The following is a 26503-nucleotide window of genomic DNA, read 5'->3' on the forward strand; positions in this document are numbered from 1 at the left end:
TCGAGGCAAGGGAGAGGAGAGGCTTAGCAGTGCACTGGTGGCCCCACTGCTGCTGCGATGTGAGGTACTGCAGCGACTGAGGAGGGGGGAGGCAGGAGAGCTGTCTGTATGGAATACCCAGAAAGCACGCTGGCATCCCTGCTCTCCCTGTGCTCAGCAGCTCACGCTCACGCCAGGCACTGCTGGAATATTCCCAAGGACTTCTGCTGCTGCCTTTAGCCAAAGGAGCAACAATGCTGCTCGGGATTAATTAGATAAACAAAAACCACGCATCCTCACTATGAGCATCCTCACTGGACACTGTGGCCCAGCAGACAAAGCATTTATAAATAATGTAGCAGGCTCCAGGGGAAGCACGGCAGCGCGTGGAATGAACATCACATTAAATGTTGCCCAACTACCTGTGCTCGGTCTGATCCCAGTTCGGTGCCCAAGCCCAAGATAGCAAAAGCATCACGCGAGACAAATAATTCACTTTCTAAATATGAGTTATGGAGGCTGCTTGACCGTGTTCCACAAGAGCTGGGCACAGAAGACTGAAGAGGTGCGGTGTCCTCTCAGTGGCAGGACTTCAGGGCAAGAAAGGGAAGGATGAGGTGCAGAGGAGAGAAGTTCTACCCGGGGTGAGAAGGATTCGCTAAGGCCTCGTGTCAGGGGCTGGTTGATAACATGACCCCAACCCCCAGTGAAAACGCAGACACCTCTGCTATCTGTCCCCTTCAAAGCCCCTGCCACCCGTGCATTAACCTGCCGCTGCTGAGGGAGAGGTGTTTGTCTACCACCTGTACTTCTGAAGGCTGCCCAAGACAGCCAGTGACCCCTTGGCTCCCACACCACCACTGGCCAGGCCATAATTCCCTCTCAAAGTCTCCCACCTGGGGACTGCAAAGTGAAACAAAACCTCAGCTCCCGCTTATTTTGCTCCCCTCCAAAGGGGCATCAAGGAGAACGGACAGTCTTGTAGGGCCTTCCTGACCCCTTAGCAGTTTCTCATTCCTCAGCTCAGGAGGAGCACAGAGCCCAGGGGAGCAGCAGCCACCGGGAGCACCGAGCACCACGCTGGCTCTGGACAAGCAGCCTCCACTAGCAAAGTCACGCCGTTTCTTTCCTGCCTGTGCTCCACAGCAGATGTGCAAAGACAGGCTGAAAGCCTGCAATGTCACACTGCAGCCCTGCAGCGAGTGGTGCTGGTTCTCGGGGAGCAGGCACACAACTGTCGAGCGGTGTGGAGCCGCACAGGGCTGCTGGCAGCAGGGACTGGTGCAGCTTGTGGGAACGTCGACAGGCTGCAGCAGTCCCGCAGCTGTCACTGCCTTCCTGCGAGCCTGATTTACAGACCCTCCGAGATTTGAGATGTTTTATTCAAACACGGAATTTCCACTGAACCATATAGGAATATTTTCTCTGAAACTGAGATTTGAAGCGAAGAAGATTACACACCAAAATTTTGCCACCCTTTCTCTTAGCAAGGACACAACACCTGGGGAGCAGCCCGCTGCTTTGGTCTTTGCGTTAGGCAGTCTGGAAGTAAGCTGTCTGCGCCTGGTGTCAGCCTCTCTCCGGTGCCAGAGGGCATGACTTTGGGTTTCAGGCAGAAAAAAACTTCTGCTGCACTGCAGACTACTACATCTGCAAGGCCAGGGGAAGCAATCACAATTCAGTCAGATTTTCTCTTAAAAAAAAAAAAAAAAAAAAAAAAAAAAAAAAAATCCCAACAAAACAAACTACCCAGGGACATGGAAAGTGCAAGAAAACAGTCAATTTTGATTTAGAAGCTGCTAAAGGATGCCTGTTTTCCTGAAATTAGTTGCTTTAAATTTGTATTTTATTTTCAGTTTTAACTTTGCTGCCAGCCCTCTTCTGGCTGCTAATTTAAACCCCTGCACTCAGTTTTCTTCTTATTAAATCATTTTTGCTTCCAATATATTAGAAGAAATCTTAAAACACAGATGTTCTGCTGATAAGGAGCCAATAGTACCAAGCGCCTCCCCGTCCTTCCTCACATGGACTTTCTAAGCGTTGTAGAAGCTGAGGAACCCACCACCAACGTCAACTCTAAGGCTGAGGGACAGGGCTCCCAGAGGAGAACGTGCCATCCTGTCACCGTACGCAGTGCTCATTATCTGCCTTGTGCCATCTGGGGAAAAATTCATGCGTGGATATTTCCAAAGTTAAAAAGTCCTTGGAAAATTCTGGTATTGCTGGAGTCAGGGTAATGGCTGATGGTCGCCATTACACTGAGAACAGTAAAATTGGCTCCGTCTACTGGTTGACAGAGATCATGTAACGTTTTTCTAGCTCTAAAATAAGTATTGGGGGGGGAAAAAAGAGTCCTAACCCTCATTCTTACCCAACAGAAAGCACACAGACGTGCTGCAGAGGAACATTTCACATCTCAGGCGAGTGATACAATGTGGTACCAATACCTCTTCAGGTGCTGTCAAACCCCCCCGTGCTGGAAGGAAAGCTGCACTGCAGAGGGGTGCCAGAGACAGGCTGCAGAGCAGAGCCCAAACGCAGAGTCCAACAAACTGGATTAACCACGGATCACACTCATTGTCCGTCCTGGCGTGACTTCACAGGATTAAACTCCTGAATAAAACATATCTGCCATCTGGACAGCTCTAACAATGGTGCCCTCAGAACTCACATCGCTCTCAGACATGGAAGCACCAGAGCATTTCAGCTTAGTCTTTCACAGCGTTTTCTGCAGAATTCATGGTCCAAAAACCAAGCCTGTGCTCCTCTCCCTGATCCCTACTGCGCAGCCTGGCAGAATAAATGGAAAACGCTACCTACCTCACCGTAACGAGGCAAATTAGTTTTGAAGACCAATGACTAAGATACAGAGACTATTTCACTTACGTATTTAGGCAAAAGACTATCTACTGTGCTTCTGCATCAGTTGACTTCAATCACCACAAAACAAAAAAAAAAAACACAGTGAAAGGTTTTAAAAGAGATTATGAAAAACAACACGCACAAATGTTCATTTCTGGAAAGAGATAAGGTAAGGCATACAGGACAGATGATCGGGGTTTAGACACTGAAGATTACCCTTGGCAGGACAGCAAGGTGTTAGGGATAACACAGAAAGCACAAACTTTCGGTGAGAAAAATGAATGGGAAAGAAAGCCCCTCTGGCCTTTTCTCATTATTCCTCTCCTTTGCTGGGGCAAGATGCCTGAAGCCCCTACCAGAGCAAGGCTCCACGTAAATACGTGCTGTCGCCGGATTCAATAACGATTCCGTGCTGGTTTGTGGCACCTCTCCACCGCCCTCAGTTTTAAGGCAATTGCTATAGAAGTCATGCATGCAAAGCAGGGACAGAGAAAACACTGTCTGCTGGGCTGTCATTTCACATATAAATCTCTACAACATCGCAGAATTCAAACTGACAGTCTTTGTTTCAACAGAGCAGAACCGGTACTATGAAATGCACTCCAGATGCTTGGTGGCATCTCTCAGTATGAATCTGCTCCTAATTCAAGGCCTACTAAGAAAATAAGTATCTAAAGTGAAGATTTCACTACAGAAGACACCAGCATTAGCTCATATCAGGGGACAGACAGCACTTCCAGGATCTGCAAAGAAACAGCCTTCCCATGGCCTCGTACACAAAACATCCCAGGGGCTTCGGAGCTGGTTCTCTAGAGTGCGGGGAGGCAGGGCCCAAAGCAGCAGGTATGTCAGTGCGACCTCCCTGGGATGTCCTGGTCATTCTCTGCAGAAACGCCAGATGTGGAAGCAAGCACAGTGTGACGAGCACAAACCTCTGGGTCTGCTCCTCAAACTGCTTGTCCGCTCCTCTCTCCAGCACCCCGCACCACCCGGCTGCTGGGGAACCAGCCCCACCTTCCCCACAGCCCCAGGCCTTCTGCATGGACCAGTGCCACACCAAAACAAGCACGGGGATTATGCCCTGCCGAGCTTAGCTATTCCCATGTGTAATTCTCTAAGAACCTCCGCTTAAATTAATTTGAGTTTGCACGAGACCCAGCCCCGCAGCGCCGGCCTGCCTGCGGCCTTCTGCTGTCGGCCTCGGTGCAGCCCCCGCACCCTCCCAGTGTCTCCCCAGAACAAGTCTGCTCTGTGCCTCAGACTGCTCCCTGCCAGCTGAATCATTACCTCACAGGGTTAATTAACACTACAGAGCAGCAATTGTTAAGCAAACAAACTTCCCGGAGAAGCTAGAGATTTCAGTCTCGCCAAGTCTAAATATATTCAGCTTTTTAAAGATGTGACTGCACAACAGTTTAATCACATGCAAGCGCTACAGTTAAATATTATAATTTAAATATATGATGAACATCGCAAACTTGGAGAGGATCTGGGCCATCAGGAGGAGGAGGCGGGGGGCTGGAAGCAGTGCTAGTGCTCTGAGGAGCCCGAGCCAAGCTGCACCGGGCCGGCTGCGCGGAGCAGGAAGGATGCGTTTCCCTGCCAAGAGCACATGACAGACAGCGGGGAAGCATCCAGCACTCGGGTAACCTGGCATGGATGTTTTCTAGCCTAACGTCAGATGATCTCTGCTGTTACCCTTTTTTTTCCCCAATCCAGTCCCTCTCCACATGGCTCCCTTTAAGGCCTGAGTCCCCGGCCAGTCCCTCACTCCTGCAAACGGATCCGTTAAAGGGCGGCATCACCTCCTCCCTGCCCTCATCACTCCCGTGTCATCCGGAGCATTTTCTGCTTCGTTCTGCTCCCAGGTGTGTCTAGGCTACTATTAACAAGGAGACACAGGGCTTCTCTGACCAGCTCATGAGAAGCCCAGCAATAATCAAGTTATGAGGCGGTGCTGTGAAACACCAGGCACTTTAATGACTGGCGTGGTTTTAGCACTTAATTTTGCCTTTAGCTTTTCAAGCTAAGTCTGGTCTGGCACACCTGCTTGGCACGCATTCCTCTGAAGCAAAAGTGTAGGGGGTAAAATACAGAGCTGTTGATTCTGCCCAGCTTTAGAGCCAGTATCTGTATCTCACTGCTAACGGGATGGAAACAAAATGCCAACCATTTGTACGCAGGCTGGATCGCAGTCGATTTACAGTCTCTACTGGGAAAGCTTTTCTTTCTGTCACCATATTAGAAACTAACACAATCTGACTGCAAAGATTGCATTGTGCTCCCTGCACTCCTCAGAGACTGCTTTTCCCCTAAGTCTCCCTTCAAACAGGAAGCTTCTTTTTTTGTTAATACAGAAGCTGATGGAAGTTGACTAATGCTGTTAGCTATCTTTTGATCAGAATTGATTTGGCAGAAATTGAAATAATCAGCTAGAAGAAAACTGAAGTAGTACTATAAGAACGTACTCCCAGATTGAATTACTCTGCTTTCAGAAGTGGAAATACATTGCTTTGCGTGCCATTTGGGTGGTGACAAGTGTCCCACGTACCTCGAGGCGTTTAGGAACAAACCCTCATCAGTGACCCTGACTGGAACATGGGACAGCAGAGTTCAGCTCCACCCCTATGCAGGATTTCTCAAAGACATGCCAACGAGCTACCTGCTATTTTTGCTTCCAGTCCACAGTACTGGGCCAGGGAAAACACAGCAGCATGCACATTGAGACCTAGTGTCTGTTTGAAGTAGGGGTGGTGAAACTTCTTGCACATATTGACAATAAATACAAACTAATTATCCATTCTCTTGCCCAAATACAGCTGCAGCAGTCTTGTTTACATGCAAGCTTCTTTAAACATTGTGCTAGCGTTTTACGAGTCAAATCAATTCCAGATCCCTTACCCAGAGTCAGGCTAGGAAGGTAGAACAGAGGTTCTACAGTCCAACCACAAGAATGCACCAGCTTTTACTAAAAGTTTTACATAAAACACAGCTAAATATGGTTTGAAATGAATTGTCCCCATTGGCCCATCGCAGCTCTCACAAACAAGACAAAGCAATGGATGCATCTGTCAGATAATCAGCTGCACGTATCCAGCTTCCCTTCACACTGGCTAGTGGTTCCCAGACCTTCTGGATGGACACATTATATTTTCTTGCACAGCTCTGTATATCCACACCAAAACAAAATTCATAAATGTGACTAGCTAACTGCAGATACTGTTTGACACTGACTGTAGGCTTGTCTGGAAGCAGAGTGAAAACAAAGCACTGAAGTCTAGAAGTTAACTTGAAGAGAAAACGCTTTACAAGCCTTACCTGCGCCAAGGATGTCGCACTTCCTTTTTTCAGCTCTGAAAAGTTCTCACTCAGTTTTCCTCCCTTGTTGCTTGAGTTGCATTTATAGCACATCCACCGCATCAGGCCTTTGGTTACTACCCCACACTCTTTACTCAGCAGACACAGAGAATGGTACAAGTGGCCGCAGCTGTAAAGGCAGGAGAAAACTTCTATTAAAGCAGGGTAATGCAGCCTATCGGCACTACAGTTTGTGGAGGAAATCTCTGGTCAATGGAAAACAAGTCTGTTTGGCTGCATATACACCAGCAGTGTGTACACCCCCTTCATACCTCCACACTCTCCTGCAGGATTTCTAGCCTTGCAAAAGTAGCAGCAGATGTGCATTTGCTGATGCAGTTACAGATCACAATACTAAAGGAATAATGATCCTGTTTTACAGCCACTTGGCCACACAGGAATATTAGAGGTGCCAGAGCACATCATCAGGGCTGCAATAGATCCGAGATGTACAAATATAGGCAAATAAAACCACAATGCTGCAATTATTTCTGGGACAACAGGTATCCACCGGGCCCCAAGACTTCCCCAGCACAAAGCACTGTATTTGGCACAGAACAGCACTAGGTCAGCTGGCAGCAACATACAGTGGCCCTGGTTTTACTTGCTGCATCCAGTTTTCAGACCATTTATGTGTTATGAAGCTCTGCAAAGAGTTTCTGCTCTGTTTTACAGCATTGCTCAGTAAGGGCTCACAGGTGGTTAAGGGTATTGATGAGGACTGTGCTGTCCGTATACATCAAAGAATCACCTTCTGCTAACACAGGCTTTGCCAGGAGAGCTAGCATGAATTGACAGCTTCCCAAACTGCTCTCACAAAACTGTAAGGAATTTTTTTTTTCAGCTAAGACAGAGGTAGCTAAATGCAAAGAATCAGGCTCTGATCAGTTTGACTGGCCAGCCCATTCACAGTGCAAGGGAACAGGAGATACATGCCCACAGGAATACATACCATTACTTAGAGAAGACCAGTAGCTTTTAAAATTATTTTTTATTTTAAACTACTAACATGAACACATCTGTGAATCTATCCTCTTAACTTTACCTGAAAACAATGATTTCATCGGCAGTTTCTTGCCTTCTTTTGTACTGCTGTAGACAAATGCAGCAGTAATCCTGCTTTGGGGTAAGCCCTCTAGTGACAGAAGCTCTTAGGTTACACAGCGACCAGTGGAGATCATGGTTTAAAAGATTCGTAGTTGTCTCTAGAAGGGTCTGTGTGGAAGACAATATGCAGAGTACCTAAGTCATTGTGTCATCTTCACAGTGCAGAAAATCCACAATGTTCAATTCTTCATAACAAGTGGCTTATCAGATTGCTAAGAACAAACCCAACCACACAAAATTGCTTCTTTTTACATTTTGTAGCTGCTGTCTTCAAAATACTTACCTTTTTACCACAAGTTAATGCCGACGATACCTTTTCACTCCTAAATAGATAGGTAAGTGCTTTATTGATTTTTGTCTGAGAGCATTAAAAGAGATGTGGGAGAGCAAGCTCATCTTGTCATCTTCTGTATCAGGCTTCTTTTCCCCTCTACCTGCTAAGTTACTGCATACAACCCCCTATTTTCTTAGAAATGTACAGAGAAAAATCAAAGTCCAATGCACTATCGCAATTAAAATACGAAAGGACACTGCATCTCTCTCATCTGCTAGCTCTTCCCAACTGAGATCTTCATTTCTAAGAACCAAAAGCAGAACACCCTTAGTTTTTAGTGGCCAGTGCTTCCTTAAGCAACAACAAAACAGGTATCAGGGATAGGTGCTTTGATCTGTGACTTATTGATGCCCTCTGATAGCAACTCACCAAAGGCTTCAAAGGTTGTATTGGTGGTTCCTTAGAAAGACAAAAATCAAAGGCAATGGCCTGGTCCATATAATGAATACGCAGCCTTTACCAGACAACTGCTCTCAACAACAGATCAGAGAGCCTGTGCTGCTCAGAGCAGACCTTCCTCAAAAACTCAGAGAATCTCTCTTTACATTTAGTCCTCCACAGTAAAGCTATTCCCCATTTTATTTTTAAATTGGATGATGCTGCATGGAGGCCTGAGCACTAGCTACAATGGTAGCGCCTTATGGTAGAAAAAACAGGAGACAGCGAGTTTGGAGGAAGACTACACGTTTTGTTTCAGGAAAAATGACCTTTAGAAAACGTAGAAGGTTGGAGACTCTCTGGGATTTAAAACTGAACAGAGAAAGGCAGGAGTCAGACAGATAAAATGTAATAGGGTGACAAAGGAAGTGCAGTGTTACCACTGGGAAATGGCAAAACAGACTAATTTAAAAGGCACATATTTAAAATCATGTTTAAAAAAAAACAAACCATATTGCTTTTGTGCTTTTGACTCCCTAACTGCCGAAAAAAAAGCAGGTGTTCATGCTTCCAGTACATTTAACATAAATCTCCACTACAGAGGTGTTCACATCACCACGTACCTGTCGGTCCCTTCACTTGTAATATGCTTGCAAGCTACACAAACTCATTCCCCTTCCCCAGATCACACAAATATAGATCACTGGCATGCCCATTTACTTTGCTTGCAGAGAAAAATAGCAAATCAGAGAGAGAAGTAGGCTAGACACTAAAAAGAATCCCTGTATTTAGGGATGGACAGAATAGAAGTACGTGCAACTTACTTGTTCATAGTTAAAAGTGTCCAGCATTCCCAGGACAAGTCCTTGAATTTCTCCAAGTTTCCCTTTTCCATAAACTGGATCCTGTGTGAAGAAATGAGAAGCTGCAGCTGAATCACAGGACATGGTAATTTATTATTGCACACCCCCCTTTTCTTCCTCCCCTCCAGATTGCCATCACACACAGAAGTTACGACTCCAGATTTAAAGACACTGCACACACACAAGGCAGGCACAGTAACCACACGTACTGATGGGAAAACTGGCGACTAGCAAAACCAAGTAGATGCCATCATCAATACCGATTACGGCACTTGGGTCAAAAGACTTCAGATGTGACCTTGGAAACTTCAGGAGGTGCAAGAGCTGACTAGAGAATGCTTGAGGAATATCAGAGGAAGCAACAAGCAGCACCCTGCAGCAAGAGCAGAGGAACCGACTCCACCCGTGGTGCCACTTGGGGCTGGTTCCACATGCTCTGAGCAGCTCCACTTCCATTTCCCTGTAGCACAAGAGAAGGGTTGGCTACGAGTCACTGCCCTGGCACAGCTCAGCCAGCTTCCTTATGCCTGCTTCAAACCAAACCTCTCCTCCTCCTCCCCAGCCACTCTGGCACCCTCTGAGGCATCACTCAGCACGGGACAGGAATCCTAGCCTAGGGTGCACCTCCCGTTCTGGGGTGAGCTTTGTGTCTTTAACATAAATAGGAAGCAAAGAAGGGCAGAGAGCATACAAATTCCAGAGACTGGCAGTCATTGAGCTGGACATGGAAAAAATATTTTGCACTGCTGGGAGGCAGTGAAAGGCAAACGGGGAAGGCTGCTGAAAGCAGAGAAGCAGCTGACTGGTGGAACGGGCAGGGCACGGGCAAAAGTAGAGATGGACTGGCAAGATGTGATAAGGAAAGTAACACCAAGGTAGAAAAGTGATGGAAGCATGCTGGAAACAGGGACAGAAGGGCCTAGATAAACAAGTTCTGGATTAGATGAATGAGTAAAAGCAGGAGTAAAGCTTCTTCCATGCTGGGAGTGAGAGCAAGGGAGAGGAGAATCAAGAGCAGAAAAGTTGGCAAAGAAGAGACAAGTAGCATGGAAGTTAGACTGCAAGACACCCAGAGAGAACACCAAAATAGGGACAGAGAGGCAGGCAGGCAATTTTGGACAACAGCTTTCACAGGAAATGTGATGGGGAGAAATGCCAAAATGCAAGCCTAAATAAAACGAGCATTGAGTAATATCACTAGAGTCCAAAACGGCTGTAGATTTGGGATACACAGAAGAGCCTGACATGCTGCAAAGGCTACTTTTTTGCTAGGTGAACAGTACAGCCTCAAATGACATTAAGCTTTCTTTCTGCATGTATAATTTAAAAGCAACAGCATAGGAAGTACACTACACTGAGTCACGGTATGAATTATAGAGAGCAACAGAGAAGGCAGGACTCCCAACCCAGCATGTACGTACGGAGCATATTCTTTCTGTATTCACCTGATACTTTTCTGAAGAACTCAAGCACATGGCCAAGGAAAGCCAAGCTGCTAACCCAAACTGTACAGAGGCAACCACTTACACGGAGCAAATAAGACTTCCCAAGCCACAAGCCACCACTTTCAGTGCAACTTGTTTCTTTTCTTTATAAAGGTACAGGAGGAAGAAGAGGAAACATGAACGAGAGAGGAATCAATTAGAGTGCTGCACAGCCCTAGGCTGCAGCTGTTTACCTGCCTTGAGAATGAAATCCAGATCTGTAAGTCCACATTCCCAGCAAGTTATAAAGCTTTCTTCCAATTTGCTGCTTTCAGCCCCCACAAAATTTACAGAGAGCCTGATGGGATCAATTACTTTCATGGAGGAATATGTTTCATTAATTCCACCTTGTAAAATTTGTCTCTGGGATTTATACATGCTCTGAATGCACCGTATGGGGTGGCCCATTACTAGAAGTGAGTTGTGCCAAGTCAGGAAGAGATCACAGCTACTTTCCCCAGGCTGGTTATTTCCTCAGGCACGTGGACCACTCAGCACCGTAAGCCAAAGCCAAACTCACTGCCAGCATGGCTACACAAACACATACGTCAGGAAAAGTCTGCCGGTATTGGTATGCAAACCAGAGATGCTCATGCAGCCTCTGAGCCAGTTCTGTCTCCTCCATTTCCCTTTCTTCCTGGGACCAGGAAACAAAAATTTCTTTGCTGACAGCACTCACAGAGCTGTGCTAATGCACTATGAACTCAGAAAATGCATTCGTATGCAGCTGAAGCTTCATCTGATTTGCAAGGGGACAGAGCAACTCTTGTACGTAAAATTAATCCAGACACCTCCAGGGCTGGAAAGAAAAGGACAGGCAGGACCCTAAGCAGGTATGGGGAAAAAAATAAAAATAAAGAAAAGGCTTTTTGAATCTTTCTGCTTCCATGCTAACAGATTTTAGATTCCTTCCTTCCTTCCCTCGCCATTATGGGGTTCCTACAGGTAGGATGTAAATTTCTGGTTTCTCTAGTTCTCTATTTTGTAGGATGCAACAGCTGGATCTACTTACAAAACGTTTATGAAGGATTAGAGCTCTGTAAGGGAATTAACACTCAACCTTTCAGCCCTCATCAGACAGTGTTCACATCTGTAATGACATGGATTTTTTTCATAATGCTCAAAAGGATTCCTCTAGCATCACCCCTAACGCAGTTATTTCAGACTGTTTAATAAATAAAGTTTTTGTTAAGGATGAGCAAGAACATAAATATATTAATCTTCATTTCATATGACTTCAACAGTATAAAGTTGAGTCAATACATTTTTACAGATGCTACGAATCTACCAATTTTCTGTGAAAGCTGTGGAGTCTGGTCCTAGCTCATTGCAAGGTGCCCTTTAGTGCAGCATTTTGCTTGCAAAGTTAACATTTGCATAAGGTATAATCTCTAGGCAGTTAAGCACAGAAGAGGAAGAAAAACAGTCCACTAAAACTGGAATAATCTAATTCTTTTTCAGAAAAGGGAAGATCATCTACCTCAGTTTATTGATGTCATCCACCTTACAAAAACACAGTAATTCCTGGGCAGCTGTTCTACCTTCCACACCAGCAGATCCAGCGATTTGTGCTCCACCACAAAAACCTGACCTCTGCTGCAACAGCTTTTGAGGGTGTTTTCAGACTTCAAGCACCCCTTGTACTTCTGGATTTCACAGAAACATCTTGAGAAAGAGGGCCCAGAAGAGCTAGATTAAGCACTCACTTAAGATCACGGTTCAGGTGGCACATCGGTAACACTTTCACCAAGCTACACACTGCTCAGAGCCACGGCAGCGCTGTTTGGCAGCCAGGTTTAGAATTTCACGTGGCTTCAAGAGCCACCAGGCAGCTTTGCAAAAGGAATATCCAACCTAGGCTAACAAGAAGGAGACAACCTCTAGTTCAGAAAGCTGTACCGGGGAAGCACCATGTATTCATGCCGTGTTGTTAATCTTCCCTGCAGCACACTTAAACGGCATTCTCAAGCAATCCAAGGAAGCAGATGACAGATCACACTATGCAAGGAGGCAAAAAAAATCCAGTGCTAACTGTCTAACACAGAGGAAGTCTTGTTCCTGATCCCAAACAACCCCAATGAGTGTTCAAAAATATCTGAGCTGAGCACCCAAGACATGGCCATGCTGTAAGACACGTTCATCACTGTTCACATCATCTTCCCAGCTGAGTTCAAAGCACCTTTCTTCCCAGGGCCAAGCTGTGTGCTGAAATAAAACCTAAAGGAAAACTCCCAAAGGCATCTACTGCAAGCCCTGAAGCAACAGTTTAGTAAAACACAGCTACAACACTATGGAAAGATAGAAAGAGGGACGTGGTTTAGTGGGTAGTAAGGGGATGGTTGGACCAGATGATCTTGGTGATCTTTTCCAACCTTAATGATTCTGATTCTATGAAAGTGACCTACAGCAACGTTGGCCTCTCAGTCTCATAAAATCCCATTTAGAGATCTGTAACAGAAATAAAGGTTGGTACGAATGTCATGTGAATGGAAAAGCATGTTTTTAAGCGCAAGAACAAAGATTTAAGTGAATGGTCTGCCTTGGTAACAAAAGACACTTTCCAGCTGCAAAGCTGAAGGTGTTAGGCCAAGCTCAGAAGGCTGCAGACCTGTGCAGAGCCCTGCAGACGTTATCAGAAGACCCTACATCCTAACACAAGGAGGATGACAAGTTTGCAGGATATCACACACCTGTAGAAGCCTACAGACATCTTTAAAGCCTATTCTGAAAACCAGAGAAATCACGACATGCAGCAATCCAGACCATGATTTACAAAAGCTTAAGTGAGATTCTGAGGTAAAAATCCACCTTGTAACAGCCAGCAACTTCTAAAGGATTTCATTAGGCTGCCCAATACTAAGCAGTCATCAACAGAGGAACCACAGAGGTGCAGCGAGGAGGAGACAGCTGCCACCTTCTGTGCTGCCCACAAATGAGCATGGTCTGACCACTCATTCCCATACACCTCAGGTATACACAAATATGTAAGTGAATAAAATCTATGAAAGAACAAGCAAGAAGAGGCAAAATCAACTTAGAGATCTAATAAATCAGTACCACGTTCCCTTCCACAGGCTCTTATACTGAGGTTTGTAACACTATTTTCCCTAAACCTGCTTTTGAACTACAAGGTACTAATTACTAGCTACTGCTTTGTGAAGTTACACTAACATTTGTTACCAGGAATTCAGTTCTTGTCCCGGAATACGTTTATGAAGTATCATCTCTCCCCATTTTTTGTTGCAGCCACACAGAAATGTTTGCCCCTTAAATCCCTGTTTTGTCAGACTGAATTTGTAAGGCTAACCAGGGAAATGGGATGAACAGGAGCAATTTTCCCCCTACCTCCAAAACCAGTCACCAGATTTGCACATGCTATGCTAAATAATGCCTTGGATATTTCTGTCCATAGTAGCAGTACTTCTCGTGACACACCTTAGGCATCCTGCTACCCTTCGCAATAGTGCCATCACATCAACCATTTTACTGTACAACTGAAACACATTTCACTCTTCTGTTGCCTCCAGGACATGAATTCCAGCCTCTAGCAGACAGTTTTATTTCTGCTTAAGAGACTCTGAGAACAAAAAAGGGCATGAAATATTTGAAGACCTGAAAACAAGAGTTTCCAAGTCTTCCCAAGGGGGATCAGGACACTCCTCCGCACTGCGATACCTCCCAGCTGTGCTGTCTTCATAGTGGCCACTGGTTTGCACCCCCTCCAATCTGGTAATTCCCAAAACACACCAGGAAAGCCCCCTGCCAACCTCCCCACTTACTCATTCACAGCTCCTGTACCACTTCCTGCCTACATGAAACATCAAACAAAGCTCAACAGGAAACCATAACTAATGCTGCTGTTAAAATGGAATGAAACGTTACTGAAGAGGCATTAAGTTTGCTTGACACTTTCTACCCATGAAAAAAATGTATTTTATTTGATCACCCTTTCTATCCACTCATTTAGATCTTTCAGTGTCTTTAATTATGACTCTTTCCAAACCTGAGATTGTGCATAATGTTAAGATCAAACTAACAGGCTGCTACAGGCTTCACCCCATGAAGCCTGTCCCCCTTTTCCACTTTTGCTTCCATCAGGAACAGAAACTGAAGAGTAATTTGGCACCTTTTCAACCTTTCAATTGCTCCACCACACAATTCAGACAATTTCCCTAATTCATCTTCCGTATTTCTCAAGGTTTGCTATTAAATCCCTACCTCATCTTTTGTCTATTTTACAATTTAACAAATCAAATCTGCTTATGATCATTCAACCCAAGACACATATTTGATATCAGCTCTTCTGTAAAATGTTTGCTACTCACTTTAAAAAAAAAAAAATCTCAAATTGTACACCATACCAAAATAGCCCAGTCTTGATATCTCTCTCCAAAGCCTACAAATTTTAACGTTTCCATAACCATCCGCTCCAGCACTTCATCTAAATGACCGTCAACGTATTTAGTTTCAAGTTTTAAGAACTTCACAGTGGCTTAACCTCTGTAGCAGTGCCTAGACCTGCTGGAAAGCAACTCTGCAGAGAAGGACCTGGGAGTCCTAGTGGACAACAAGTTAACCATGAGCCAGCAGTGTGTCCCTGTGGCCAAGAAGACCACTGGTTTCCTCTTATGAGGAAAGGCTGAAAGAGATGGGCCTCTTTAGACTGAAGAAGAGAAGGCTGAGAGGGAATTGTATCAATGTACACGAAGAACTTAAGGGAGGGTGTCAAGAGGATGGGGCCAGACTATTCTCAGTGGTGTCCAGTAACAGGATAAGAGGCAACGGGTACATACTGAAACACAGGAAATTCCATCTGAATATGAGGAAAAACTTTTCTGTGAGGAGGACAGAGTGTAGGAACAAGGTTGCCCAGAGAGGTTGTGAAATCTCCTTCTCCAGAGATATTCTAAACCTGCCTGGATGTGATCCTGTGCAACGCTCTGCAGGTGACCCTGCTTGAGCACAGGGGTTGGACTAGATGATCTCCAGAATCCCATGCTGTCACCCAATAGTTGCTAGTTTCCCTTCAAATTCCAGCTTCTGAGATACCATTTTATTTGGTTTGCAGAAACTACCTAGCTTCACAAAGATCTGTGTGTTCCCATGTCTCCTCAGATTGCCAAGTTCTCCAGGTCATTCTATGAAGTTTTCCAACTTACTTCTTGACAGCTGAACTTTTACAGAAATACTCTGAACCAGGCAATCAGCCAATCTGACATTTAGTGACCTAGAAATTGTTACATCAGGAATGCACTCAGCTGTTCCCAATAACTGAATAGCATAGCTTGGTAAAAGTTTGTGCACTCTTTTCTTCTTTTCAGAAACTCACCTGCAGAATTCTCTGTAGGATTGAGGGAAGAGCGATAAATGCAGCCATGTTGTTCAGCACTTGCATCGTCAAACTCTTCAATGCTGAAATATCATGCATAAATATCACCAACATTCATTAGGATTCAAGGAGGGGCATCTTTCAGACTAAGAGTTTTATTTCAGTTTGTGTTTTCTAGTATGAAAATCATTTTCACCACTTTTCTTCTGTGCATGTTTTCTACTAAGAACATGCATCTTTTTGCATCAGGAAGTATATATATAAAAGGTTGATATCACAACGCCTCTCCTCCCATCCTACTTCCTACCTACAGTAAACTTTCACATCTTGAGGCTTTATTTCTAACACTGCCATTCACTCTTACCGCTAACAGAAGTCAACCTGCATCCCTAGTTCATGTTATAATCCCACTGACTCTAGGATTTCCTAGCATTAACCTTTGCATGAAATGTCTTTTGCCCCTCCCTCAATTCCTGGTTCCCTAAAGTAAGAGCCAATAACTGATACATGCAGACACCAGCAATTCAGCTTCTTTGTGGGGATAATTAGATAGCTAGAGCAGTTTGGGAGATATGCACATTAGGAATGAAAACAAAAACAGTTCTGTGGGATCCAAGTGTATTACATTCTCACCATTTCTGATATCACTTCAGATAATCTCTATTCTGCAGGCATCAGCTCTCAAAATGGATAATCAAAAGGGCATTCTAAATTTAGAGGAAAAGATGAGTTGAGGGAAGAGGGGTGATTTTTATTTTTGGCTTATCAATCTATCCCCATGAATCCAGATAGAGCTAATAGTCACTGGAAGGGAAGAAATAGAGGGAGACCAGACAGGATGATAACCATCATATTTTTTTGTAACATGTTGTGGTCCTTAACCATGCATGATTACAATCACTGCGAAGTACAGTGCTGTAATCAAGCAAAGGCATTATTCTGTCCCAAAATCCTAGTATTTAAGTCCCTTTCAAGAGTACTACTTTAGATGTGCTAATGACACCCACAACTGATTCAGGGGGTAGAACTGGAGTAGAGAATTTAGTGTATTTTCTACTAGTTTTAAATACAACAGACAGATGAAGAGATACCTAGCAAAAAGGCTAGGTAGGGAAGATGACAGTGTTGTATCAGAAGTTTCCAAAGTTTACAAACTTACAGTCTAGAAAGCCTGTGCACATTGTTGTTTTGTTTTTGTTTTTTGTTTTTCTTTTTTCCCCATAGAGAACCACCTCAATGGAACCAGCTGATTAGAAGAGGCTGTGGTAGGGTCCCTCTTCCGCTCAAAGCTAAAAACAAAAACTACCTGACAGCTGCAGCCTACCCAACTGAGCTCCAAGCCAAGCTTAGTTCTACAGCCACTGCAATTCAGATCTACTGCGAGAGCAAGGAATTTAGGAACCAAGTAATGAAACTGATTTTCTTCTGTTCAATCAGCAGAGGACAAAAGACAGCACACAGGCTTTGATTAATATTTGGGGCCACAAAAGAATCAAAATACTTACATTCAGCATAGCGATACTGTGAAGAACCGGACAGTTTCTGTGGGGACATCATAGCCTCCAGCAGGGGAAACCAGAGTGCCTAAAATAATTGAATGCAAGGAAAAAAAAACAGTAAGAACATAGCAAAATGAAAAATGAAGTGTGACTAGTATCAAAGTCCATTTCTGAAGGCTCACTTGCACATTCTGAAAAACAAAAATACATTCTTATGTTTTCACTGAAGTGGAACAGAACTGAAATATATTAAAGTAATCAGCAAGTACTTGTGGATCTGCTTTCAGTCTAGATTGCTTGTATCTTAGAGCAAGATACTGTTTGATTGGATCTGAGCACAGAGAAGACCTTTGGCTCCTGTTGTTCCTTCTTCTTTCTCCCTCTTTCTTTCCTAGTATTTTGACAACATAATAAATCTACTTTACTTCATTCGCAGTCCCCAACTGCTACTACATGCAAGATACAAACTCTCTGACATAGAGACTGCTTACATAACAGATAGCACAGTCACAGGTCGGCAAATGGATAGAGACATATAAATTCTCCAGTTGTGAGAATTTACGTGATACTGTGCGTGGGAAGATGGCCCTTCATCCAGTGACCAGAGTCTGATCTTTATCAGGCATCAACAAAGCAATTCCACTGTGTGGAACAGAACCCAGCGTGAGAGCAAACACTAACTCCATTAGGCAGGCCATAAGCACTCTGCACTTGTAGTCACCTCTTCAACAAAAACAGCAGTTGTCTGTTGCACAATGAAATCATTTCACAAAAGAAACTGAGCAGGTCACCTCCTACACTGGACAGCACTAAGAAAAAGTGAGAGAATTCTTGACTTCCAGACATGCCAGCTCTTCAGACACAGGAACAACAATCTCAGTTTTGAATTCAGTTGCCTACGTTATGCATGCTATTAGGACTAAAAATAGGTTCTATGCCACTGACATCAGCAAAATGAAAACACAACCTCAATACAAGGCATACCCAGTTCTCTCTGCAAGAGCTTTGGCAAGCTGTATTGTCTCCACCCCTTCAAGACCAGGCTAACACTAAATTCAGGATTTTTCAAGTATTCAGAACAGCAATATTCTGCAGCCACAGTGGAAGTAGCATCAGTTTTCTGCCGGCATACAAATGACACAAACTTAAGTATGCCAACAGCTTGATGCAAGGTTACAAAAGTAATGATCCTTTGCTTTCTTTAGTGCCTGATTAACATTCAAGTCAAAGTTTCAACTAAAGCTAAAAATGGGGAAAGGATGCTATATCATCTCCTTCTCCACTACTAATATACACTTTATTTTGTGCTTCACATGTGAGGATTTCTCTCATCGGTTTAAAACCTGAAGCAGCACAACAAGAACACAAGGCAGAGCAAAACAATGGCTGCTCGACACATATCAGTATAGAATAGATGGGGAAAGGGTAAAGCACGTGAAGAGAGAGTTTCTGGAGAAGCAGAGGCCTTTGTTGACTTTAGTGATATGGCTTTTACTCCCTTACCTCTTGCTGTTGTTGGTTTAAGTTGTGTGAATTCCTTTGGCAAAGAGCAATGGTTTTCATTAAGGTATCTTCAATGTTTTCTAGCAAGGGGAGTTGTTCTGAACCTAAATTTTTGGGGAAAAATAAATTGCAATTACAGAAATTACTAGATACATTAACTCCCAATCATTCTGCAAAATAAAATCATGCTGTTCATCTAAAAGCTGTTCCCTACAGTGAGCTACTGCATTACGAAGACGGGTCCTGATTTTTGGCACGCTTTCAGAATGCAGTAATAAATAGGGCATATAAGACTTTTCATGTAATCAAATAAGGAAGATTTTAGCTGTAGTTTAGGGTACAATTAAATAAAAAATACAGGCACTGCATTTGATTAGGTGCACCTTTGAATCCTGGGGCCGATGAAGAGTGTACCTGCGCATTTATATTCATTTTCTGTAGGCAGAACATTCTTAATTCTCTGAGAAATTTGCTTAAAGTCGCAATCAAAATAGTTAATAGGACAGCTGACCACACACAAAATCAATCACAGGTTTTTTTTTGTTTTTTTTTTGTTTGTTTGTTTGTTTGTTTGTTTTGTTTTTGTTTTTTTTACAAGTTTTGGTAGAGATTAGAGTGAAAGAATAAGGAAGTGCTATCAGTGTAACTACCACAGCTATGTGAATGTCAATTTAAAAAATGTCACTGCAATACCGAGAAACCTGAAAAAGGATCTCATTATGCCAGTTGTCAAACATGAATTTTACATTTTTATGTTTATCTCTTTTCAAAAGAAAAATGGAATTTAACTTGGTAACTCTTACTTTCATCATCTTGTGTAAGCATCAGCAACTTGCTCTGCAATCGCTGAAAGAAAGAGAAAACTCAGAACAGTAAACTTGCAGAATCTTGATGGAAGTGTTTTTAAAAAGGCTTGGTTACTAAGGTTTGCCCTCATTTTATTTCCCAATATAACTAGTATAGTAGACATTTTTCTAAATGTGGAAAGGAAAACTGAAACTGAAACAGTATTTTTGACCCACAAAAACAAATTTCAGTATCTATTATCTACTAGATGTTTAAAGACAGCTTTCACAACAAGCCAGAAAAATACACTGAACTGATGGTCTGCAGACAACTCAACATATTGGTTTTCAACAGAAGGTAAATGCTTCCATGCATTGTAGTGGGAAACAAACTGAGAAACAATGACTGTCTCAAACCTCAACAAAGGACACCATGCTGACCAAGAGCATGGCAAAAATGCCACAATTCAGGATTTTAGCATACAGTACCTCAAGCATAACCAGAAAGGCACCATGGATATCTCCCTTCTTCTCCAGTAAATATGAGGAAGCTTCATGGAGCTGATGTTTCTGGGTTATCTAAGTTAAAAAAAAAAAAAAAAAAGAAAAAAAAAGTGAACATCTATCTCAAGAAACCTGCCAGCATTTGTTTACTCCACAAAACAGTGACAACTGGATGGTCAGAGAGGATTTTTATCTCCATGTGTTCACAGGCACATTAACGAGTCTAAGCACTGAGTCAGATGCCTGCCCCCACCACTCCTGTCTACACTGTGCTGTTTCTGAAGTTGCACTATTGCCACCATCAGTGTTAAAATCTTTAAGTCTGCATATATACACGTATAAATACCCAGATCGAGGACAGATGTTTAGTTAAAATTTTCATAAAGTGAAGAAACAGTCACTCTCCCAACATTAGTCAAATTTTCACAGAATCACAGAATATCAGGGATTGGAAGGGATCTTGAAAGACCATCTAGTCCAATCCCCCTGCTGGAGCAGGAATACCTATTTTGGCAGTGTTGCTATCCGAAATCCCCAGTCTACATTATTTCAGATACCTTCAATAGTAATCAGTGTTAATTCAGATGATCTGTATTCTGCAGTTAATTGGTAGATTCAGCATACTAATAGCCTTTTCTTATTAGCCCTGAGACTAAATTCAGAAACAGGATACTAAGTATAGCTAACAGTGGTGCAGGAGAGCAGTTTAGCAGCTCAAGAGGCCAAATATCTAAGAACTAATCTATAACTTTGGTAGGAGCTGATGTGAATGCTTCCCCTAGCCCCTGTCTTTACACGTCTTTTCTACCTGGATGGTTTCTTCCAGCCTGCAGCATTCCAGAACTTTAAGCGTCTCCAAAACCTCATCTGGGCTGTACTGACACAGCAGCTCAATGAACTGCTCTGTGATGCTGGGTGGTAAATGAATCAAGTCTTGGTTGATGCCTTCTCTGGAAAATAAAAGACACGGGAGACAAGTCAAATTCCAGTTCAGAAGTTTGACTGGAAAGAAGTTTTTAACTCAGTTGTGTGTTGTCTCTTACACTTTATACCCAAGTAAAAAATCTGTCTGTAAGAGAAAAATTATGCTGTCTCTACTAGTTACTAGTGCTAGATATCTGTTAGGAGGCATTTCATTTGTTCCACAACACATTCTACTGATGCTTCAGTATAAATTAGACTATCAAAGACCCCTGTGAAACAAGATCCCAGCACAGACGCTTCGTCAGCAATTCTATAGCAAAGACATGCAAAGAAGTCATGTAATTTCTTTGATGCAGCCTTATGGTCTTTGAGTAGTTTTTTTTTAGATGCTGATCATCTATTTTTCCTACAGACTCTCTCTGAATATTCTTGAAGAAATACTGCTTTCTGCTTACTGTTTCTGAAACTGTTCTTCACCCCGCTTTACCACATTTTAAAGTTTCATCTGCTAGAATACAATCCCCTCTCCGAATTCTCTGAGATATAACTTCATGCTTCTTTTAGGGAAACATCCCTGTTTTTATTTAGTGGTAGTTCTCAACCCAAACAAAGCTAGTGAATTTTTCTTGCTCTAACGGAGTCTAACTCCATGCACACTACAGTCATCAGTAGAGCACATTTCCAACTGTAAGACTTCAAACCAGACCCTGCACATTATTCAGCACCAAGCCAGAGGCTGCGTCTTCTCTCAAGGGTTTGGTAATCGGCTGCCCCAGAGAACCATACTAAACTGGAAGGAAAAACATCTGCCTCATCTCCCCGCGTGGGACCTGTTTAATCAACACAAGCAGATAAAATCTCCAATTGCTGCTGTTACCTGCCTTTGCTGCCTCCCTGATCTCCTCTAACCTGTCAGTGACACTGCCAGGATGGTCAGGCACTCAGCGTTACATGACACTGTTCTCTTCTGGCTAGGACTGTGGATAATGCTGCCTGGCCTGAGCTGCTCGGAAGGCCAGACTAGGGTTTCCTGTCCAATTCTAGTCTTGATAACTTCTGTAGGCAAAGCTCAGATCACAATTAAACTCATTTATTAAAGCTGTTCCTCTAAAATAAATTTCTCTAAGTCCTTTCCAGCTGCAGCCGTTGGCACTGTGGTGGTTCGTGTAGTTTTCCAATTTCCAATTTTCCAATCCCTTGGCTTACTGAGTAAACTTGTAATGTGGGGGAAACAGAGCAGAACCCTGACACCAGTCCCATGACTGTCATTGTGTCCTGTTTTCTACTCATCTTGTTTCTAAAGAGCAACAAGAAGCAAGAGATTTCCAAGAGCTGGAATGATACAGATGATCCTTTCCTAGAGACAACTAGAGACACTTACAACCCTTCAGAGTGAACAGCAATTCACCACCACTGTGGAATAAACTTCACGTGGCAATTCTAGGATTAATGCAGCACACAGTGAAACTACAGTTCATCCTCTGTTAGCATATTTATTAATAAGCCTGTTCTGAAGCTCGTGATAGGAAAGAAAACAGGTCAAGGTATATATTTAGCTTTGTTACCTTTCTGAACAGAAATTTGTAATCAGAAGGTATGTGGATGTGCAAATCCCACAGCCACAGGGTGGAAAAAGGTCTAACATACCACATGACCCTGTAATTTCCTGGGAGCTACAAGAATTATCATCATCTAAGAAAGACCTCCAGAGTACACCATGTCCCTACCGAGCCCAAAGAAGCTTACTGTAATCACAATGTCAACTGCTTGATTAATAAATGGCATTTGCCCAGAAACGAAAGCCTAACGCAGCTACGGATCAGTGTCCAAAATATGTACACAATTATACAAAAATTGGTATCCAAACTGTGTTCTGACATCAAGTAAAGAATCCTAAAATCTAATAAAAAAGAAACAACAAATAACCTCCTGCATTCACCATCCACTCCTTCCACAACACAAAGCCTATAAACCCTGTCCATACCTGCAAGAACAAGTGTTCTACCCTTTTTGATACTACACTGGAGAGAGAAAAAAAAAAAAAAAAAAAAAAAGAAGCACTTTGTCTAAAATGATTTCTGTCATGTCATTTCTAGCATGTCATACAATTTCAGTATGAGAACAAACTTCTAGTTTGGAAATAACTCTGGCATCCACTATTCATAGCTTATGAGCAAGCCAATCTTTTCCTTAACTATTTCAGTTAAGAAATCCACAAAAAGGGAAAAAGGAAATAATGTAAGATTTTGATAACATAAAAAGCTAAACAATTGTCCTGAGACTTGCAGGTCCTGCTCAGCTCAACACATCCTGCTTCATCTTCAGTATAACCATGCCAAACAGTTCCTCTGCAAAACTCTTCTCTGCCATGGTCTCTTCTGGAAGGAAGATTTTGCTGATTTCTCACAAAACCTTGCACAGCTGAGCCTTGCCAGAGTCATGGTTAATGAGCAGAACCACTGTAACACCCTACAAGTTTTGGCATTTGTTAGTATGTTAATAGACCCAGAACACTGTGTTGTTAAATATGTGTTGGTACAACACATGAATTTGTGCTGCAAACAGACATGCTTCATTGCAATTTTTTAGAAGGGAACTTAAGAGTTTAAAGTGGAAGGGTGGCAAAGGCTGTGATTGATGAACTGAGCAATATACAATACATTCTCTGTTTTCTGTGGCTGCTTATAAGATACGAACCATAAGGACATCTGGTTTTAATTTCCCTAAGCAATTTCTGTTAACCCTGTTTCCTACCTTCCCCCTTCTAGCTCCTTTAAAATAAATCTCCAGCAAAATTAAATGGGCCAAATAAATCCCTAATGCGATTCCACCAACTCAGTATAGTTACACTAGCAGGATGAGTCTTGTCCTCCATATGATCAAGCAATCATTCGTATTTGAGACATTAAAGCTCTTTTGTTACTCTAGAATCTTTATTCTAATATTAATTTTGCTCAGAAAAAGCATATAAACATTTAGACTGACAGGAGAGAGAGATGTTCTCAGAAGAACCTAATCACTATTTAATGTAAAGATAATAGTGCAAAGCAGAGGTGCATCTGCAGATTAGGTCTTGCAAAGTAAAATTACTCCATCCTCCTGTGCCTCCCTCGGCACAGTTCATTTTGATACAGTTCAGTTCATTTTGATATGTCTTCGAAGCAGACAGCCTCACAGCACTGAAAACAGACCACAGAGCCTTGAGTGCTATAAAAAAGTCCCTCCAGCAATCTAGGATCTCTGCTTCTCCCTGGCAACACAGTTTAATAACAATGAGTTAAACTTTGGGCTTATAAGACTTTCTTCTTTAAGGTTAGTCGATGCTATACATCAAGTCATAATATTTAGCAGTATTTTGTTCTTTTTTGCATAACTTTCTTGCTTCTCTTTTGCTTACTGAATACTCTGGCAACTACATCACAGTCAGTACGAGGTCTACCTCCCCTACTCAGGATGCTGAACATTACACTGTAATGCAGAGAATTAGAGGACTTTGAAACAGATGGAAAAGGAACGGCCACAAACTTTGCTACAACATACACAGCACAACGAGAGAAGTCATGTGGCTTCACAGCTTGCTGAATCTTGGGGTCTCAAAGATAAAAGCAGAAATCTTTTGAAGGATCAGATACAGAAAGTTGTTTCCTACACCTGGATTTAACATATCATACATGTTGATTTTGATTAGAATAGAACTACAGGAAAATGGTTGTATTTAGCTCTGTGGGAGAGCTAAATCAGATATGTTTATTACTCAGAGATTATGGAAGTCACTCTACACAAAAGATTAAAATACAGGTTAATTACTACCTTCGCTGGGTCTCACTTGCTGCAAGTGATATCACAGCACAAACAACAAAGTCTTAGTTAATATCCAGCTGGGTACCATCTCTGCTTAACTACTATTTAAAAGCAACAACAGAAAAACTAAATCATCCAATTTCTCTCTCATAAACCAAACCAAAATATTTTCTTGGAAAAAATTTGCTTTTATTTTGACCTCTAAATAACATATTAAGCATGGGATTTAATCCCTTCCATACAAAGGTGATTGTAAAACCTAAGGAAAATCCAAAATTTATCATTTCCAAGCTACCTTCTAAAGCACTGGTTTTTACTTCACTTCAGTAAGAGCTGAAACACTGACACCACACCGAAATTTAAGATCTAAATTTAAGATATTACCTTTTCCAATTTCTCCTCCTCATAAAGCACAATAATCTGCAACTAATTGACAAAACAGACTTTCTCCTTAAATAGCACTAACAATTGCTAGAAGGCAAATGGAGCTGTGCATATATATGTCTTACAAAATAAATAAATAAAATCAAGGCCTTACAGCATTTGAAACCGATTCAACAGAAAGAGAACACTCAGTGCTAAAATACTGAAAGAACAGGAGCAGATGGAGCAAGTAACTAGTTAAGGAGAAGTTTGCAGTGAAATATAGCAGCAATTCCAAAATGATAGAAACGAAAAATGTCAATAGATCAAAACACATCTCTATTTATGCTAAATTTGGGCGGCTTGGTCAAGTAATCAAACCAGTGGGTGCCTGAGAACAGAAGTGACAGTTCATTTGCAGCGTAACCATTTCACAGCCTTCCCAAAGAAGCTGTTACGGCAATGACCGCCCTCCCACCAACGCTGGGGAGGCGTCACACTGCACGTACTGGAGCCCACACCACTTCCCAGTTAGGAAGCCAGGCGTGGGCTCTGCTAAAGGACGCTCCCCAGAGAAGTGTTATTTCTGTGCTATCCTTCTCACCTTTGGGCAGTTTGGAGAGCAAGTCACCTTTTCTAACCCCTAAACTTGGATGTAGACTACGTTGATGTAGTGTTCCAAAGGAATGTGTTTTAACCCATGTAGTTTGCCAATGGTCCAATTTCTTACCTACCTCGGATCAAGCAGACTCCTTAGAAACTGGAAGAGTAAGAACTGGTCCTGAACAACAGCAAGAGAAAGCATTATTACTTTAAGTAATTTGCTATCAAAACAGCAATTCCTGAATTATATCCATTGAACAAAATACTGTTCATGGCTGGTGACTGCTGAAGATGGTTTGGGCAAGTAATTATGTACTACTTTCTTTGAGGATCTCTGAACACAAGCCATGCTGCACTCCCAACTGAAAACTGCATTACCAAGTGATACAAACAGCAACCCAGAGATCATACCTTACTATGGCCAGAACATCACTGACAGGTACAGCAGTTCAAATGTAGCAATTCCTGCAGCTGAGTATCTACCGAGCTACTTTTCCTCCATTTAGGACACAGCAACAACTAAACATTGCTCTTGGCAATCATTTCTTACAAGAATGGCAACACTGCTGTAAAGTGCCAACACCAATGAAGTTTGACACCTTACCTGAAGGTTTGTAATGATGCTCTCAATCTGCTCACTGAAGTGGATGGCTACCAAGTCAGCTGCTTTACATGGGCTAAGCTGCAGCAACTCCTTTAGAGAGAGAAACACAAGAAAAATTATTACTTTTAATTTTATAAACAATGTAATTACACAGTATCACTGAGACCGTTCAAACATACTGTATCTTTGCCTAGATGAAGCCTCTAAAACAAATGCTATCATAC

The 26503-nt window shown here is 42.7% G+C and overlaps 1 protein-coding gene across 1 annotated transcript in view; it reads right to left on the reverse strand.

Annotated features, from left to right (window-relative positions):
- VPS8 (VPS8 subunit of CORVET complex) overlaps positions 1-26503 on the reverse strand; it is a 74677-nt gene that overhangs the window by 5090 nt on the left and 43084 nt on the right. Inside the window, exons 33-43 of the mRNA XM_068692475.1 lie at positions 26280-26369; positions 25807-25853; positions 20793-20934; positions 19970-20059; positions 19499-19541; positions 18696-18799; positions 17199-17277; positions 15694-15776; positions 8842-8922; positions 7244-7413; positions 6160-6328 (exon numbers count right to left, since the gene is read on the reverse strand). Of these exons, the coding sequence (XP_068548576.1) occupies positions 6160-6328; positions 7244-7413; positions 8842-8922; positions 15694-15776; positions 17199-17277; positions 18696-18799; positions 19499-19541; positions 19970-20059; positions 20793-20934; positions 25807-25853; positions 26280-26369 (1098 nt within the window). The remainder of the gene's footprint in view (positions 1-6159; positions 6329-7243; positions 7414-8841; positions 8923-15693; positions 15777-17198; positions 17278-18695; positions 18800-19498; positions 19542-19969; positions 20060-20792; positions 20935-25806; positions 25854-26279; positions 26370-26503) is intronic.

This window comes from Anas acuta, chromosome 9, assembly GCF_963932015.1.
Source record: "Anas acuta chromosome 9, bAnaAcu1.1, whole genome shotgun sequence".
Taxonomy (NCBI): Eukaryota; Metazoa; Chordata; class Aves; order Anseriformes; family Anatidae; genus Anas; species Anas acuta.